The 17819-nt window shown below is 44.1% G+C and overlaps 1 protein-coding gene across 12 annotated transcripts in view; it reads left to right on the forward strand.

Moving 5' to 3' along the window:
• The window catches only part of BCL11A (BCL11 transcription factor A), a 100988-nt gene that overhangs the window by 77738 nt on the left and 5431 nt on the right, over positions 1-17819 (forward strand). For 4 of the 12 annotated variants that reach the window (XM_088841415.1, XM_088841414.1, XM_088841421.1 and 1 more), the window contains exons 3-4: positions 7402-7503; positions 13006-15028. In XM_088841415.1, the coding sequence (XP_088697541.1) occupies positions 7402-7503; positions 13006-15026 (2123 nt within the window). In that variant the 3' untranslated portion in view covers positions 15027-15028. Of the gene's footprint in view, positions 1-3713; positions 6743-7401; positions 7504-13005; positions 15029-17819 lie in introns of those variants that run through there. The other 8 variants (XM_088841423.1, XM_088841416.1, XM_088841424.1 and 5 more) reach the window with 8 other exon arrangements.

Below are 17819 nucleotides of genomic sequence, written 5' to 3' on the forward strand. Positions count from 1 at the left end.
CATAGTAGGTGTCTTACCTGTGCCCTTGATCTGATCCCAAGGAGACTCAAGACTCGCTTGGGAGAAAAAACTCATTCATCTATTTCAGTCCTCTTTTTCTAAAGATAAGAAAACAGGGCCAGTAAGGGGGAGTGCTTTACTCAAAGTCACATAGCTGGTGAATGGCAGAGTTGGGATTGAAGAACTTAAATTCCTGATTTTGTTTTAGCAGTCTCTATGGGGCTTCCCTGGTGGCTCAGAGGTTAAAGCGTCTGCCTCCAATGCGGGAGACCTGGGTTCGATCCCTGGGTCGGGAAGATCCCCTGGAGAAGGAGATGGTAACCCACTCCAGTATTCTTGCCTGGAGAATCCCATGGACAGAGAAGCCTGGTAGGCTACAGTCCATGGGGTCGCAAAGAGTCGGACACGACTGAGCGACTGAAAAAAAAAAAAAAAAATAGAGGAATGAGCCCCTAACATCCTACAGGAAGAAAGGAATCTGGAGAGAGATTCAGGGGACCCATGAAGGAACCCATTGGGCAAGCCCTCTTTAAAAGTTGTTTCCCAATTCCCCCAAATAACCTGAAAAATAATCTCGGGTAGAGGCAAGTGCACACACACACATGCATGCATGCGCGCGTGCACACACACACATACACTCTCCCTCACACCCCACCACACACAAACATTCCTCCATATAAGGACTCAGAGCCGGAGTAGGGTTACCCCCATCCTCCCCAGGGCTTTGAAGAGAAGAAAGCAGAGAAATTTGGAGGGAAGGTCAAGCTGATGATTGAAGAGACACAGCAGTATAGGAAAATCTCCGCGTTTCTTGCACAGTCGTTTGTTGAAAATGTGTCAGCAAGTACAAGCCCATCTGAAACTAGCAATAATACATCTGAAATAGATTATTTAAGCTGGGGAGGTGGTATTGCAAGAAAGAACATGGCTATCAGCACTTGTTTGGCTGACTCAGAGGAATAAAACAGTGAATTCTGCCTTGGCAGACCACCCACCATTCATCAGGGGGAAAAACAATCAAGGTTGGGGGGACAGGGCAGGAACAAAACAGGACAGATGAACTTTCATAGTTTGACCAGCATCCACATGGCTGCAACCATTATTGTAAGAAAATGTGATGTTTGAAAATAAGAAGCTGTGAAAGCTGAATCCTTCACAAAAGTCCTGAGGGTTTATTTATTTAGATGACCATATCCTCTCTTGTCAGCTGTGTGGATTTGTCCATAATATTTCGATTTAAATATACTACCTGTTGAGCCCCGTTTGCTCTGTGTGTACCTTGAGCTTTGCTTCTCTTTGGGCATCCACACTTGCCTTTTCTTTTACCTAGAAAGTCCTTCCTCTTGACTCTCCAGGTCTAGTCCCAAAGTTACCTCTTCCCCAGAGCCACTGTCCTATCTTCCAAAATTCCTTTGAATTTCCACTGCAGTTTATCTGTACCTGTCTTGTGACACACTTTCTACTTTGGAGCATAGTGATTCCTTTCCAGGTCTGTCTTCTCTGCCAGATGGAGTTTCCTGTAGGGAAGTCTGTGTCCGAGTTTGCTTTGCTTTGCCCACAGAGGTAGCGCATTGCTTTGGGCATTATAGGCACTCAGTCCATAGTTTGTTGAATGAATTTGTCAAGGAATGAATGAATGGAATTTATACTGGGTACACACATTTTGCACAGTGAGGTACACAGTTAAACAAAGGAAAAAAAACTGTCGTGTCGTATAAGATGATTTGTCTTTTTATGCAGCTGCCCTTCCAGTCTCCTCGAGCAGTTCCACCATTCTAAGGGAAGAGCTTAAAATGTAATAAAAATTTATCTAATTCACGATCAAGTGAAAATACTTTGGGCCTAGAGCCAAAGAATATTATTGGAATGAACTTTTTTCAACACCCTAAATTTAACCAGCTGGAATTCTTTTTTTAAGTACCATCCTATTCAACCTTTTGAAATGAAGGATTTGCCTTTTAGTGGGAAATCTGCATTTCAACACAAAGATGGAACAACACAATGTCTTTGGCTTACTTATTCTTCTGAAAAGCAAGCTCATTTTTTTTTTTTTTTGAATTATATGCTTTGCTTATGTTAAAGACACAGATTGCAGAAAATTCTGTTTAGGCCTGACAGATTGGTGGCTTGCATTTTTTGCATTTTTATAGATAAAGGGACAGGAAAGATGTCATCTCTTCTCCCCACTGATAGAGTGGATGCCTAGGGTGAGAACTCTTAACAGGTGAAATTAGTAATATGTTGTTTAGATAATCAAGGCTCTGAGATGATAGAATTGGTTTAAAAAAGGGTTGGGGGGGAGAGTTTTTAAGTGAGTGATTGATGAGATTAAAGTCACTGGTGAAGTATCTAGGAATACAAGGACCATGAACAAGTTTCAGCAAAGAAATTCTATCAAGTGATGTCTGTAGAATTCTTGTTTGCTTTCGATTGTATAAAGCGTCATGAGTTGGTAAAATCTTAGCTAGTGAAAAAGCATAGTGACGGGAGACGTGCTCACATAAATGCTCATTTCTAGAACAAAAGGGAATGCAATTTTGACAATATCAGAAGGTTAATTAAGAAGTCTGTGAGCAGTGATAAAGCTGGCACATTTTCAGTCAGACTGACACAGTTCAAGACACAGGTATTGCTAATGTTGGCTCTATAATATTATATTATTCAAACTATAATATACATACTCTAGTAAGTCACAGGATCTGAGAAATGAGGGCTGGCATCTGTCCTAAACAGAGGGTCAGGAGATAGAAGGACATTCAGTGGATTTGCTTTCAGTTAAATAAAGAAGCCTCTATCTTAGACTAGCTGCACTGTCGTTATTTTTGTGATTTAGATGCAGTAATATTACTACAACTAGAATGAATTCATTCATGGAACTTTACAAACTTTTGGGATGCATTTTAAGTGTAATCTGTAATTTGGCTATTGGCAGGGGGTGGAGAAGAGACATGAGAATGCTGGAGCTGGAAGGGACAGTTAGGGTCCTTTATTTTGGCCTGTCACCAATAGAGAGACTCTTCCCCATTATAGTGGACCGTCATCCGTTCTTTTCATGAAGACCCAAGGTGAGTGGGAGGTCACATTTCACAGGGTGACCCTTCCTCTTGGGGATCGCTCTACTCCCCTGCTTCATCTCTTTAGGAAAACAGGGAAATTATCTAGAAATGTGTGTTTAAGAAAAGAAATACATAGATGCACATATACATTTTAGCGAACGGCAAACATCCATACATGTATGTACTTCTCTAGAGAGATCTGGGTTTTCAAATCTTGATAAAAGTCGGCACCTGGAGCAGTCATGCAGTGCTTTGGAAATGTTGCCTTGTGCTCGGCTGTTCCTGCCCATTTGTGCATCAACAGGATTACTTGTTGATTGGTAGACAGTGATGTGGCTATATGACATACCCAGGGATTCGTTTTGGAAACAAATAGCAGGTCAATAGTAAAGGAATCTTTGAGGTGTTCTTGAGGAAACCTAGAACTTGATTTAAGGATCTTCAATTCCAGGGACGTCCCACCTGGCTTATAGCACTCTGTCAGAAGTTGGTCCCGATGCACAGTGAAATGTAAAGTGACCCATGTATAACAGTCAAAATCATTCCCAATTCAGTGCAGATTTTTAATGAGACCTGAGAAAAATAAGATTCATTATTTGCTATTCAGCCATAAGGAACCATTGCAACCTAATAATGCATAAGGTCCCTGGGGAAGGAAACAGCAATCCACTCCAGTATTCTTGTCTGGGAAATCCCACGGACAGAGGAGCCCAGAGGGCTACATTCCATGGAGTCCCAAAGAGTCCGATATGACTTAGTAACTAAACAACAACAACAACAACAACAAATGTGTAAGGCATTTCTGAGGCCTTTAATGGAAATGCTGGGTCTGGAGAGACTTTTATGCAACAGAACAGATTAAAGTGCCTTTCACCAGAGGAGTACAAGGCATATGAAAAGATTGATTCAGAAGAGGGCCACATATTTGCAAGTCCAGAAAGGGAAACAGGAGTTCAGTGCTGGCTGCATTACACCATGCAGCGTGCCACAGCTGCATTCACAAACATTTCCACTTTTGCCTGACAACAGCTGGTTTGGAAGTTATGCAAAGAGTGTTCCCTGTTTGAGTCTGGGCCTGTTCCTGGTCAATGAGGGAGAGTGTAACCTTGGACTCCACATGGAGGGATCCTTAGGAATTTCCCAAGCTTGCTCTGGTCCTAAAGGAGGTGAGTTCCAGACAACCTCATAACCAGTGGATCTCTGCCAGGAGAACATCAAAGCTTCCAGCTTCCATGCCTCCCCTTACCCTAAGACAGTGCTTATGAAACTGGACTGTGCATACAAATCCCTGGGAGCGCTTGCTAAACACAGGTTTTTGTACTCCACTCTGCCCCTCCCCATCAACCCAGTTTTTGATTTAGTAAGTCTAAGGAAGGCCCTGGGACTTCGCATTTCCAAACAAGCTCCCAGGTGATGCTGATACTGGGCTTGGGTCTGCACTTTGAGAACCACTGCTCTGAGAGGACCACCGAAGAAGTAAAGGGCGCACAGGTAAACTGCTCACTTCCCTGCCAGCCAGCGGAGCCCACCTCCCCCTGGGGAGAATGAAAATGTGGGTGGGAGGAGAAGAGGCCTGGAGTGGGGGCAGAGCTGCTGGTTGAAGGTGATGCTTAGAAGCATTAATTGTGAGACTCGACTCTGCCTAAACCGTGATGAAATAATTGAAAGCACCATAGCAAAAAGTTAAGCCCTAGGGAGGCTATTAACAATTTAGCATTTCCAGTTCCTGTGGGGATGTTGATTCTGCTTACCAGGGAGAATGTGTTTAGAGATGTGTTTGGCGGGAGAGGCTGCAGAATCAGCTGGGGCTGCCCGTTGCCTTTGGTTTGTCACTCTTCGTGGGAGAGGAGAAATGCAAGTATGAGTCTCTCTCAGGAAGACAGTGTCGGGAGCTTGTTTGGCTCATAGGAACGGTTTTGTTTCTCTTCTACTGGCTGTTTCTCAGGGGAAGCAGAGGTAGAGGATGACAACAGTGGGGATGAGCCAAGAGGCGCAGGAAGCAGATCAGGTGTTGTTTCCTAAGTTTGAAACCAAGTCAGTTCATTCAGACTGTTCGAAAGGCCCATTCAACACCTCTGGGCTGGACTCTCCTCCAAGAGGGTTATTCCTCCCAATGGTTCAAGAGAAAGAGATCCCTCCTCACTGGTACCTCTTGGGCAGTTCTGAACATGGTGGGAACCACAAGAGGGAAGGAGAGAGATGGATATCCCAGAAAAGAGCACTGGATGGACAGTCAGGAGACTAACTCTGATCTTCACTTTGTGGTTAACCATCAGGCTAGCTATGGGCCAGTCACTTCATTTCTCAAGGCCTCAGTTTCCCCATCTACAAAATGAAGGCATTAGACTTGATGATCTCTAAGGTTTTTTACAATTCAGAAACCAAAACCAAATCATGGTGCCAGGTGCTCAGAGACTTTCCTTGGTGAGGCCTCACTTTGCCCTGTGGCCTAGTGCTGTGGGGGAACTGGGCCAGGCTGCTACCCCCAGAAGTTTGGTTTGCTCTAGGCCAGTGGAGTTAGTAGAGGAGTTTGCCAACAAGAGATGCAGGCAATTGGTTAGGCCTGGACAAGGTGAACGGTTTTCTGGTTCTTGCTGGAGGTCTAGTCAAGGCACCAAAAGGTTGCTTCCCAGAGTCAGGGGTGGGGAATATGAAATGAGACTCTACCCTTATGTGAACATCCAAGTACCTTGTTCTCATGTTGGGGTCATAGTATCCAGTTGTGTGGGTCTCCTAAGAAACAGATTTCAGTCTTGGTGACAAACAAATTTATTCAATAGCTGAGGCAAGAACAAGTACAAAAATGCATTCTCAGATCTCTCATTGAAAAACGCTATGACTAAATCTGTAGTTAATTTCACCCTCACCTCTCAATTCATGGAATGTAAGCATTTGGATGAAGACATGCTTGTTTTCTAAGTCCAGTCTTCTGCTTTTGCTGGTTCATTGTGCAGTAATTGGTTTTTTTTTTTGGGGGGGTGGTGGTCAGGGAGGAGGACTTGCCTCTGTAGATGGTCCTAGGCAGCCTCCCTGGGCAGGCCCAGTAACAGCAGATTTAAGAGCTTCCACGAGCACCACGCCATTGTTACCCACCAGGCTCCTCATGAAAGGAAACCTTGTGCTGGTTGCCCTGGCTGTTCTTGGCAGTGTGATCTATAGAAGGAGAACAGGACATATTTTACACTTGAGACCTGCTATCCTAGAGTATAGCAACAACTCTTCTAAGTGCTCTTAATATTAAGCTAATGGAAAACATACTCTGTTTACTCACCATCAAAGTCTGTTTTTCTTCTCTGCTGCCTCCCCCAATCATCTCAAGCTCCAAGCCGCTAGAGCACATGGAGTATCCCTGCCCCGTCCCTCTCCTCCACTGTCTCAGATTTGACCTGTCCATGCTTGGTTAGCTCAAGGTGAACTTGAAAAGCTAGGAACTCACCATGTAAACCATACAATCCCCAGGTTGCACAAACCCAGTATTTCCTTTCTCACAAAAATCTCAGTGCTAGAAATGCTTGATTTATGGCTAGATTTATGTTTATTAGTGTGAGCAGTCGTTTTTCCTCACCAGGATGCAGCCCAGTGCAGTGGGATAGAGAAAGAAGGTGGGCCACTCTTTCTGGGTGCTGCTGTTTTTGGAATGCTGGTTGTCTCCTAGTCACTGAGTGGCAGGATTCCTTATCCTTAAGGTGAGGATTTGGCCAAATTACCTTAACCTCAGAGGTCTAGTCTTTACGTTGCTTTGTGTTATAAGAAGACATGTCTATATGGGGTACTCCATGGATAGAATTCCAAATCCTGAGATGCCCATGGTTTCCCTATCATTGAAGGTGCTAAATACAGCAGAAGTGTGGGACAGGGAAGGCAGAGTGGAACTCTATTCCAGAAGGAAAGAGTCACAAATCCACTAATTTTCTGTTACCATATTGTTTTTTGCTTGAGCTTGTCTATAGGTAAAGTAAATGTATGCATGTAAACCAGCCTTGCAGATAACCTCCCCATGTTACCAGCCTGCCAGTCATACTAGCAATTTCCTTTTGCTGTTCACATATCTCTTATTATAAGACAATAATCAGACTAACAAATGAACCAAAGAACACTCCCTCTCCTATCCCATACCTAAAACATCAACTCCCTTCCTTTTTGTCAAAAAAGACCAAAATTAAAAACAGAACTGTGGGAAAGAAGTCACCACTGTTCATTTGATACAGGCCTTGGGCCTGTTCACTATCTGCAAGGCTGTTGTAATGATGCTAATCTATTTTAATGGAACTGAAATGTGATATCCTGTGGTTTACAATGCACATTGTTTATAGCTTTCATGCTTGATTTTGGGTTTCTTTCACAGATAAACTTCTGCACTGGAGGGGCCTCTCCTCCCCTCGTTCTGCACACGGAGCTCTAATCCCCACGCCTGGGATGAGTGCAGAATATGCCCCGCAGGGTATTTGTAAGTTGAGCATTATTTTCTTCTACAAATGTCCATGTGTGTAGAGATGAGAGTTGCTGGAAATTACCCTTAAGTTTTAAGTACTGAAAGGAGTTACTTTCAAAATACCTTGGCATCTGCATATGTGTATCCCATTACTCACTTGGCACCTGGCTCCCCGAGGTCATTCAGCCCCAGTGACTTTTTTCCTTCCCCGCTTTCTTTTTCTCCTTACTGAGGGCATGAGACTGACAGCAGCTCCTTCTTGTCGGTCTCCTCCCCAGGGTCTTGTGTGGCTCCATGACTGGTGACTGCATAGGTCTGTTCAGGGCCCATTTTATTGCTGGGCATTCACCCTCATGTCTTCATTTAGAGGACTTTGCATTTACTCCATGACATGTGTCTTTAGCAGAGAGCAGAACCAGAAAGGACTCAGTTCAGAGTTACTGTAGAGGTATCCTCATGCATATTATATATGCGTGTGTTTTTAAACATGGTATATTTTTATATATGAATGGTACATTACATATATAATTTCTACTTTTTTTTCTCCTAGATTCAGAAAAATGCACAACATTGTTGCTAAAATTCAAAGATACCACCCCCACCCCCACCATCACTATTGCTATCACTGTCCAGTTATTAGTTCAAGCCAACTTTTATAGTTGGGACCTTCTTATGAAATTTAGATTTGTATGTTTATAAAAACGTTTCTGAAAGATGTTGTTTTAAAAGATAATACAGTTTGCTTCTGTCTGTTGGAATACACGGTATGATTCACCCACGGCTAAAAAGTCTGATGGGGAGGGGTTGAGGGCCTGGGGCTTGATTCTACCCCAAACACAAAAAAGTAGGCTCAAGAAGAAAAGAAATGTGACATCTAATTTGTATTTAAGGAAACCATTTTTATTTTGAAAGTAAATGAAAAAAACGAGGAGCCAGGAGTTGGGGCCTTCAAGGTGGCTGGTTTTCAGATGGGAGGTCAATTAGACCCAGCCTTCTTATGAATGGTGTCTGCAGGGCAGGGCCTACAGCCTGAGATCAAACTGGAAGCTGGTTGTTTATTTTTATTAACTCCTAGGTAATTCTAGCTAACAAAGAGTTATTGTATGAAATTTCACAAGCCCTGAGGTCCTGAGGGCTGGGTGGTGCAGGGGTTAAAAGCACCTCCTCCCCCCCACCGCCCCAACCTAGCTGGGCTAAAGCCTGGGTTAGGTCACTGATTGCAGAGAGCCCAGGGGCTTGCACTCAAGGTGTCAAGTGCCTACATGCTGACTGGGTGGGGAGAGCTCTCCTCGTTTTGCTGGGGGTGCCTGCCTGGGGCCTGTCCTTGGCTGTGGGAACAGAGCCTTTGGAGGGAAGGGAGGAGAAGAGAGTGGGGCATAGTGGGGAGGGTGGAGTGGGGGCCCAGGGGCTGCTGCCTGGAAACAGGTGCCTTCTCTCTCTCCGGCTTCATCCTCCTGAGGGCAGGGAGTTTAATCTGAGGGGGTGGGAAACTAGGAGTCTTCTAGTTTGCTGGTGCCCATGCTGGCAGGGCCAGTTTAGGAGTGACCAGAATGAGGTATGTGGGAGTGGGTCGTAGGGATCTAGGAAGTCCTTGGGCAGAAGTGATCCTCACCCCACTCGACTTCCTTAACCTTCTGCCCTAGGCTCTCAGAGCATTTGGCACTTACGCTGTGGCCTCCTGGCTGTGTGGACCATGGTCCAGGGCCTTAAAATCACCCACTCTTGCTTTCCTCTAACCAAGGTCTCCCCTTGGCCTGAGAAGGCCTGGATCCTGGATTCCAGTCTTTCCTCCAAAAGCCCTTGTGGGTGTGTAAAGTTAGTCATCATGTTAGGTAACTAGTCAAGCCTAGGAATAAAGACTCACATTCATGTTGGACATGATAGTTTACAGAGAGGTTTTATATACATTTGTCATTTGAGCCTCACAATTCTTTAAGGTACTGTTTGTACACTCATTTTACAGACAGGGGCTTCCCTGGTGATCAGAGGGTAAAGGAATCTGCCTTCAATGCTGGAGACCCAGGTTCCATCGATGGGTTGGGAAGATACCCTGGAGAAGGGAATGCCAACCCACTCCAGTATTCTTGCCTGGGAAATCCCATGGACAGAGGAGCCTGGCGGGCTACAGTCCATAGTCACAGAGTCAGACATGATTGAGCGACTGACACTACAGATAGGAAACCTAAGACTTGAAGAAATTAAATGATTGTCCTAGAGCCACCAGCCAGTAAGTAATAGAGCCAGAGTCCCTCATCAGAATTTGCTCTTCTAAATTATAACTCCTGAGCATTGGTGACAAACTGGAAATGGGGTCATTCCTTCCTATACAATCAAATGAAATAAAGTAAAAGCTGTAGGTGAGCTAATAGCTGATTTTAACTGTTTTGATGCCTCAGAGTTCCTCTGCTTGAGGCCAGATCTCCGTTTATTGCTCTAAATCAAAACAATCCCCCTGAATGCCCAATGAGGCTCTCAAATTGAAAAGTTGATTTTCATCAGAGTAAATGAAGAATATTATTATATTTTACACGTCAATAAATCAATGTAGCCCTAATTTTGCCACGCAGGAAATCAATTCTGGTCTTTCTAAACCATCAAAGATGTTATGAACAAAGTAATTTCACAAATTATGGCAAGTAACACATTTATTGATGACTGCAGTTTAGGAATTTAGAGTCTGTGAGCACTGTAATATAATATGGTGCACTGGCATGAGCTGAGTGAAATACAGATTATATGGTGAGACTGTGATGCATCATTCGCTATTAGTGGACTGGTAATAATTACTAGTTTCAAAGCAGCTCTTTCCGTGTAATCTTTAGTCTCAATCGTAACAGCCCTTCTCATTGACATTACGATTACACTAGCTGCCCTCATGATCTAGAATATCTAGTTGATGGGAATACTAAAATGCGGTAGTGAAAACTGTATGTTGTGTGCTCATTATAAGATAAAATGCCATTTTCTCTGACCTGATGTATGAGAGAGAGGGGAGGGTAAAAGCCCAGTGTTAACATACTGTAGCATGATCACATAACTGGCTCTGAAAACAAAATTTGAGAAAGCTCAGGGCAGCAAAATAAAATAGACTTTCCTCATTTAAGCCTTTTCAAAAGGACCCAGATGAGATCCTTAATGGAGTGCTGTAGATTTTGGAATTTATTCATGGTGCCTGCAAAACCAGCACTGCTAATTATAGGTCCAGTGCTGGGTTTCAATAGAATATTATAAGGTAAAATACGATTTAAAGGCATTGGTAGTGATGAAAGTGTTAAGGACTTGCTTCAGCTGACAAATCTCCTTTTTACTTACCCAATTCAGATTGTCAAGCTAAATGTATGATAATAACACAGAGTCCTAGAGAGTCAAAGGAGAAAGCCACAGAGGGTCACGGTAGTTGGAACCAGATAGTTTTTTTCCTGCCTATTTAGGACCCAAGTCATTGTTCAACAACAACAAAAAATTTATGAAAATACTCTCAGTGATGCTTTTTATTTCTCTTTGAAGCGAGGAGGCAAACAAAAATAGACAGATAATGTGATACTAATGTCAGCATTTTCTTTCAAAATCTTTCTGCTTTTTTTTTCCCCCTTCCACATTAGGCAAATGTTTGAAACCTAATTTTGGTATCTTATCATCTAATCTTGTTAAAGAGATTTACCCAGGAGTGGGATATATTGAGTGAGATTATAAATGCATTGTAAAGTAAATTACAAGGTCAGGGCCGGGAGTCCACTATTCAGACAAGTGCTTGAGTGAGGCTGGCTTGTTTTGGAATACGAGTGTTTCGGGCTCCTGAGAAGATGCTGCCAGCTTCTCTTTCTGACTGGCTAAATGGAGGAATCATAATTGATTAATTCCTCATTCCCACTCTTTTAACTCCATGGTGAATTTTTTCCCTTTCTCAAAAGTTACAAATACTATCTGTGGCCTTAAGGACTGCCTCTTAAAAAGGGCGTGCGTGCTAATAAGTCTCTTCAGTTGTGTCCGAGTCTTTGTGACCCTATGGACTGTAGCCACCAAGTTCCTCTGTTCATGGGATTCTCCAGGCACGAATACTGGAGTGGGTCACCGTGCCCTCCTCCAGGGGATCTTCCCAACCCTTAAAAGGGGGGACCTAAGAATATTTCCCGCTTGTGTTTTAAGTCTTTTCTTGAAATTCCTGGGAAGTTACTGATATTTCTCATCCTAGTCCTCTGGCCACCAGCATCTGTGCCCTTCTATGCCCTTTTAAACGCTGAGATGACTGGTAAACTGTTAGTGACTCCCTTGATTTATATGTTTTTTTAATTTAGCTAGCTCCAAAAAAGAATGATTGGGAAGTCAAGCTGGCCCCTTCTTTGCCACGGAGGCATTTCCCACTCTCGGGTTCTTTTCAGCGAGAGAGAAATAATGTGACTTAAGCAGGGCCCCTCTCCAGACGGCTTGGCGACTGGCCAGAGAGTTGACTAGCTGAACTGTATCTTTCTGTTTCTTTCTCAACTGGAGCTGAGGCTCAGCCGAGGGCGCAGGATGTTGTATAATTTGGTTCACGTTGTTAGCCTCTCAAAATAATGAGGAGGAGGCCAGTGTAGCATTTCTCAGCCTGCTGCCCGTCATGGTGCTGGCTGCTTTAACTGTTCTTCAGTTCGGATGCCGTGTCTGCTTAAGTTGGCACCAGACACTCCTCCGAACTTCTCTAGACTTACATTTGTTTGACTTGGGGGGACAACTGAAGATTTGATACGGCCCATTGGTTAAGTCTGAATTAAATTTCTCTTTTGAGATTGTTTTGCAGCATCCCTTGAGATAAACATGGGAATCCCCATGGGGTGTTATGGAACCAGAATTAGGACTCACTGCCCCTCACACAGGCTGGGATGTGAGATGTTACTAGTCTCCCTTCCACATAATTATTTCACAAGGACCTTCTCATGTTTAACAATATCAACAACTAGTGTGTTTCAGGCGAAGATTAAAAGCATTTCTAGGGCCACAGAGAATTGTAATGAGTTAACCTTCTCTTTTTTGATATCTCCATGAAATGATTGCCTATTTAGAAAGTTTACCTGCCACCCAGGGGGTTTTAGGAAGCAGGAGAGTTTCCCTTAGGTCACCTTGTCCAAGTCCCTCCCTTCACGGAGGAGGAAACAGAAACACAGAGATGAAACTGCTTGCCCCAAAAAACACAGCTGGTGAAAGATTGGAAAATTCGGAAGATAGTTGTTGAACTTCCCTGGAATGTAGGGATCCTCATCCTCGAGCTTGGATTGGTCTAGATTTTCCTGCTGTAAGGACTGGATTTAAAATGCTTAGCACTGAGTCAAATGGCAGGAAGGCTGCTTTGACAGACCTTTGTTGGCACAAATCCCCAGATATACCAGCCCAGTCTAGGCACAAGGGATAGGATCAGCAAGGGCTTAGGCCTTGGGGTTGACAGCTGGGGGCAGGGAAGGCTGGAGGTGGAACATAAATAAGCAATTGCTGATGCCCTCCTCGGTGATTAAACATTGATGTTGGTGTTGTATTATTTTGCAGGTAAAGATGAGCCCAGCAGCTACACATGTACAACTTGCAAACAGCCATTCACCAGTGCATGGTTTCTCTTGCAACACGCACAGAACACTCATGGATTAAGAATCTACTTAGAAAGCGAACACGGAAGTCCCCTGACCCCGCGGGTTGGTATCCCTTCAGGACTAGGTGCAGAATGTCCTTCCCAGCCACCTCTCCATGGGATTCATATTGCAGACAATAACCCCTTTAACCTGCTAAGAATACCAGGATCAGTATCCAGAGAGGCTTCCGGCCTGGCAGAAGGGCGCTTTCCACCCACTCCCCCCCTGTTTAGTCCACCACCGAGACATCACTTGGACCCCCACCGCATAGAGCGCCTGGGGGCGGAAGAGATGGCCCTGGCCACCCATCACCCGAGTGCCTTTGACAGGGTGCTGCGGTTGAATCCAATGGCTATGGAGCCTCCCGCCATGGATTTCTCTAGGAGACTTAGAGAGCTGGCAGGGAACACGTCTAGCCCACCGCTGTCCCCCGGCCGGCCCAGCCCTATGCAAAGGTTACTGCAACCATTCCAGCCAGGTAGCAAGCCGCCCTTCCTGGCGACGCCCCCCCTCCCTCCTCTGCAATCCGCCCCTCCTCCCTCCCAGCCCCCGGTCAAGTCCAAGTCGTGTGAGTTCTGCGGCAAGACGTTCAAATTTCAGAGCAACCTGGTGGTGCACCGGCGCAGCCACACGGGCGAGAAGCCCTACAAGTGCAACCTGTGCGACCACGCGTGCACGCAGGCCAGCAAGCTGAAGCGCCACATGAAGACGCACATGCACAAGTCGTCCCCCATGACGGTCAAGTCGGACGACGGCCTCTCCACCGCCAGCTCCCCGGAACCGGGCACCAGCGACCTGGTGGGCAGCGCCAGCAGCGCGCTCAAGTCCGTGGTGGCCAAGTTCAAGAGCGAGAACGACCCCAACCTGATCCCGGAGAACGGGGACGAGGAGGACGAGGAGGACGACGAGGAAGAGGAGGAAGAGGAGGAAGAGGAGGAGGAGGAGCTGACGGAGAGCGAGAGGGTGGACTACGGCTTCGGGCTGAGCCTGGAGGCGGCGCGCCACCACGAGAACAGCTCGCGGGGCGCGGTGGTGGGCGTGGGCGACGAGGGCCGCCCGCTGCCGGACGTCATGCAGGGCATGGTGCTCAGCTCCATGCAGCACTTCAGCGAGGCCTTCCACCAGGTCCTGGGCGAGAAGCATAAGCGCGGCCACCTGGCCGAGGCCGAGGGCCACAGGGACACTTGCGACGAAGACTCGGTGGCCGGCGAGTCGGACCGCATAGACGATGGCACTGTTAACGGCCGCGGCTGCTCCCCGGGTGAGTCGGCCTCGGGGGGTCTGTCCAAAAAGCTGCTGCTGGGCAGCCCCAGCTCGCTGAGCCCCTTCTCCAAGCGCATCAAGCTCGAGAAGGAGTTCGACCTGCCTCCCGCCGCGATGCCCAACACGGAGAACGTGTACTCGCAGTGGCTCGCCGGCTACGCAGCCTCCAGGCAGCTCAAAGATCCCTTCCTGAGCTTCGGAGACTCCAGACAATCGCCTTTCGCCTCCTCGTCGGAGCACTCCTCGGAGAACGGGAGCTTGCGCTTCTCCACGCCGCCCGGGGAGCTGGACGGAGGGATCTCGGGGCGCAGCGGCACGGGAAGTGGAGGGAGCACGCCCCATATTAGTGGTCCGGGCCCGGGCAGGCCCAGCTCAAAAGAGGGCAGACGCAGCGACACTTGTGAGTACTGTGGGAAAGTCTTCAAGAACTGTAGCAATCTCACTGTCCACAGGAGAAGCCACACGGGCGAAAGGCCTTATAAATGCGAGCTGTGCAACTATGCCTGTGCCCAGAGTAGCAAGCTCACCAGGCACATGAAAACGCATGGCCAGGTGGGGAAGGACGTTTACAAATGTGAAATTTGTAAGATGCCTTTTAGCGTGTACAGTACTCTGGAGAAACACATGAAAAAATGGCACAGTGATCGAGTGTTGAATAATGATATAAAAACGGAATAGAGGTATATGAATACCCCCTCCCTCACTCCCACCTGCCACCTCCTTTTTTCACCATTCCCCGCCCCCTCTTCCCCATCGCTCTCCAGCCCCACAACCTGTAGGATTTTTTTCTAGTCCCATGTGATTTAAACAAACAAACAAACAGAAGTAACGGAAGCTAAGAAAATGAGAGTGCTTGTCACCAGCACACCTGTTTTTTTTTTTTCTTTTTCTTTTTTTCTTTTTCTTTTTTTCCTTTATGTTCTCACCGTTTGAATGCATGATCTGTATGGGGCAATACTATTGCATTTTACGCAAACTTTGAGCCTTTCTCTTGTGCAATAATTTACATGTTGTGTATGTTTTTTTTTTTTCTTTTTTAAACTTAGACAGCATGTATGGTATGTTACGGCTATTTTAAATTGTCCCCGATTCGTTGCTGAGAAAACACCGTTGCTGTTTCCAGTTCCGTTCTGAGAGAAAAAGAGAGAGAGAGAGAAAAAGACCATGCTGCATACATTCTGTAATACATATCATGTACAGTTTTCTTTTATAACGTGAGGAGGAAAAACAGTCTTTGGATTAACCCTCTATAGACAGAATAGATGGCACTGAAAGAAAATCTCTACACGGTAAATGTCTGTCTCTAAAGGGTTAAATGTTATCAATTGGAGAGGAAGAAAAGGCCTTGAATTGACAAATTAACAGAAAAAAGTTTATTCTATCATTTGGTTTTAAAATATGAGTGCCTTGGATCTATTAAAACCACGTTGATGGTTCTTTCTACTTGTTATAAACTTGTAGCTTAAATCAGCATTGGGTGAGGTAATAAACCTTAGGACCTAGAGTATAATTCTATATTGTATTTCTCACAACAATGGCTACCTAAAAATATGACCCGTTGTCCTAGTTAATCATCATTTTCCCTTTCGTTCAATCTTGTAAGCAAAACTGATTAAACCAGTATAAAAGCTATTTTGCTCCTGGTGAGAGCTTAAAAGAAATGGGCTCTTTTGCCCAAAGTTTTATTTTTTTTAACTGATGATTAAATTGAATGTGCAACGTGCAAAGGCCCTGAAACATGATTAAATACATTAGTAAGGAATTCATTTTATGACGATAACTGGTTTTAAATAATGTCTTTTGAAGAAAAGTTCTGGCACCAGAAGAAATAGATCCAGACCTACTTGGTTGTCAAATGGACAATCGAACAATAAACGTTAGGACCTTGAATAGCATATTAAAAAGAAGAGACTGACAATAAGGTTTGACAGAGGGTAACAGAGGGGGAAAAATATGTGATTTATTAGCACAACATGGTACTCTGCCATTTTAAACTAGAACAGGTGTATAAGCTAATATTGATACAATGATGATTAACTATGAATTCTTAAGACTTGTGTTTAAATGTGACATTCTTAAAAAAGAAGAAAAAGAGTTTTAAGAGTAGCAGGATATATATCTGTGCTCCCTAAAAGTTGTACTTCATTTCTTTTCCATACACTGTGTGCTATTTGTGTTAACATGGAAGAGGATTCATTGTTTTTATTTTATTTTTTTGATTTTTTTCTTTTCTTTTCTTTTCTTTATTAAGCTAGCATCTGCCCGAGTTGGTGTTCAAATAGCACTTGACTCTGCCTGTAATATCTGTATCTTTTCTCTAATCAGAGATACAGAGGTTGAGTATAAAATAAACCTGCTCAGATAGGACAATTAAGTGCACTGTACAATTTTCCCAGTTTACAGGTCTATGCTTAAGGGAAAAGTTGCAAGAATGCTGAAAAAAATAATTTGAACACAATCTCATTGATGAGCATTTTTAAAAAAAAAAACTAAAAAAAAAAAAAAACTTTGCCAGCCATTTACTTGACTAATGAGCTTACTTACTCGGACTCAACATTGCAAGCGCTGTGAATGGAAAACAGAATACACTTACCATAGAGATGAATGATTGCTTTCGCTTCTACAGTGCAAGGATTTTTTTGTACAAAACTTTTTTAAATATAAATGTTAAGAAAAAAATTTTTTAAAAAAACACTTCATTATGTTTAGGGGGGAACTGCATTTTAGGGTTCCATTGTCTTGGTGGTGTTACAAGACTTGTTATCCATTTAAAAATGGTAGTGGAAATTCTATGCCTTGGATACACACCGCTCTTCAGGTTGTAAAAAAAAAAACATACATTGGGGAAAGGTTTAAGATTATATAGTACTTAAATATAGGAAAATGCACACTCATGTTGATTCCTATGCTAAAACACATTTATGGTCTTTTTTCTGTATTTCTAGAATGGTATTTGAATTAAATGTTCATCTAGTGTTAGGCACTATAGTATTTATATTGAAGCTTGTATTTTTAACTGTTGCTTGTTCTCTTAAAAGGTATCAATGTACCTTTTTTGGTAGTGGAAAAAAAAAAGACAGGCTGCCACAGTATATTTTTTTAATTTGGCAGGATAATATAGTGCAAATTATTTGTATGCTTCAAAAAAAGAGAGAGAAACAAAAAAGTGTGACATTGTACAGATGAAAAGCCATATAATGGCGGTTTGGGGGAGCCTGCTAGAATGTCACACGGATGGCTGTCATGGGGTTGTACATATCCTTTTTGTTCCTTTTTCCTGCTGCCATACTGTATGCAGTACTGCAAGCTAATAACGTTGGTTTGTTATGTAGTGTGCTTTTTGTCCTTTTCCTTCTCTCACCCTACATTCCAGCATCTTACCTTCATATGCAGTAAAAGAAAGAAAGAAAAAAAAAAAGGAAAAAAAAAAAACCAATGTTTTGCAGTTTTTTTCATTGCCAAAAACTAAAT

This window comes from Moschus berezovskii, chromosome 11, assembly GCF_049115385.1.
Source record: "Moschus berezovskii isolate FMDL1 chromosome 11, NW_MosBer_1.0, whole genome shotgun sequence".
Classification (NCBI taxonomy): domain Eukaryota; kingdom Metazoa; phylum Chordata; class Mammalia; order Artiodactyla; family Moschidae; genus Moschus; species Moschus berezovskii.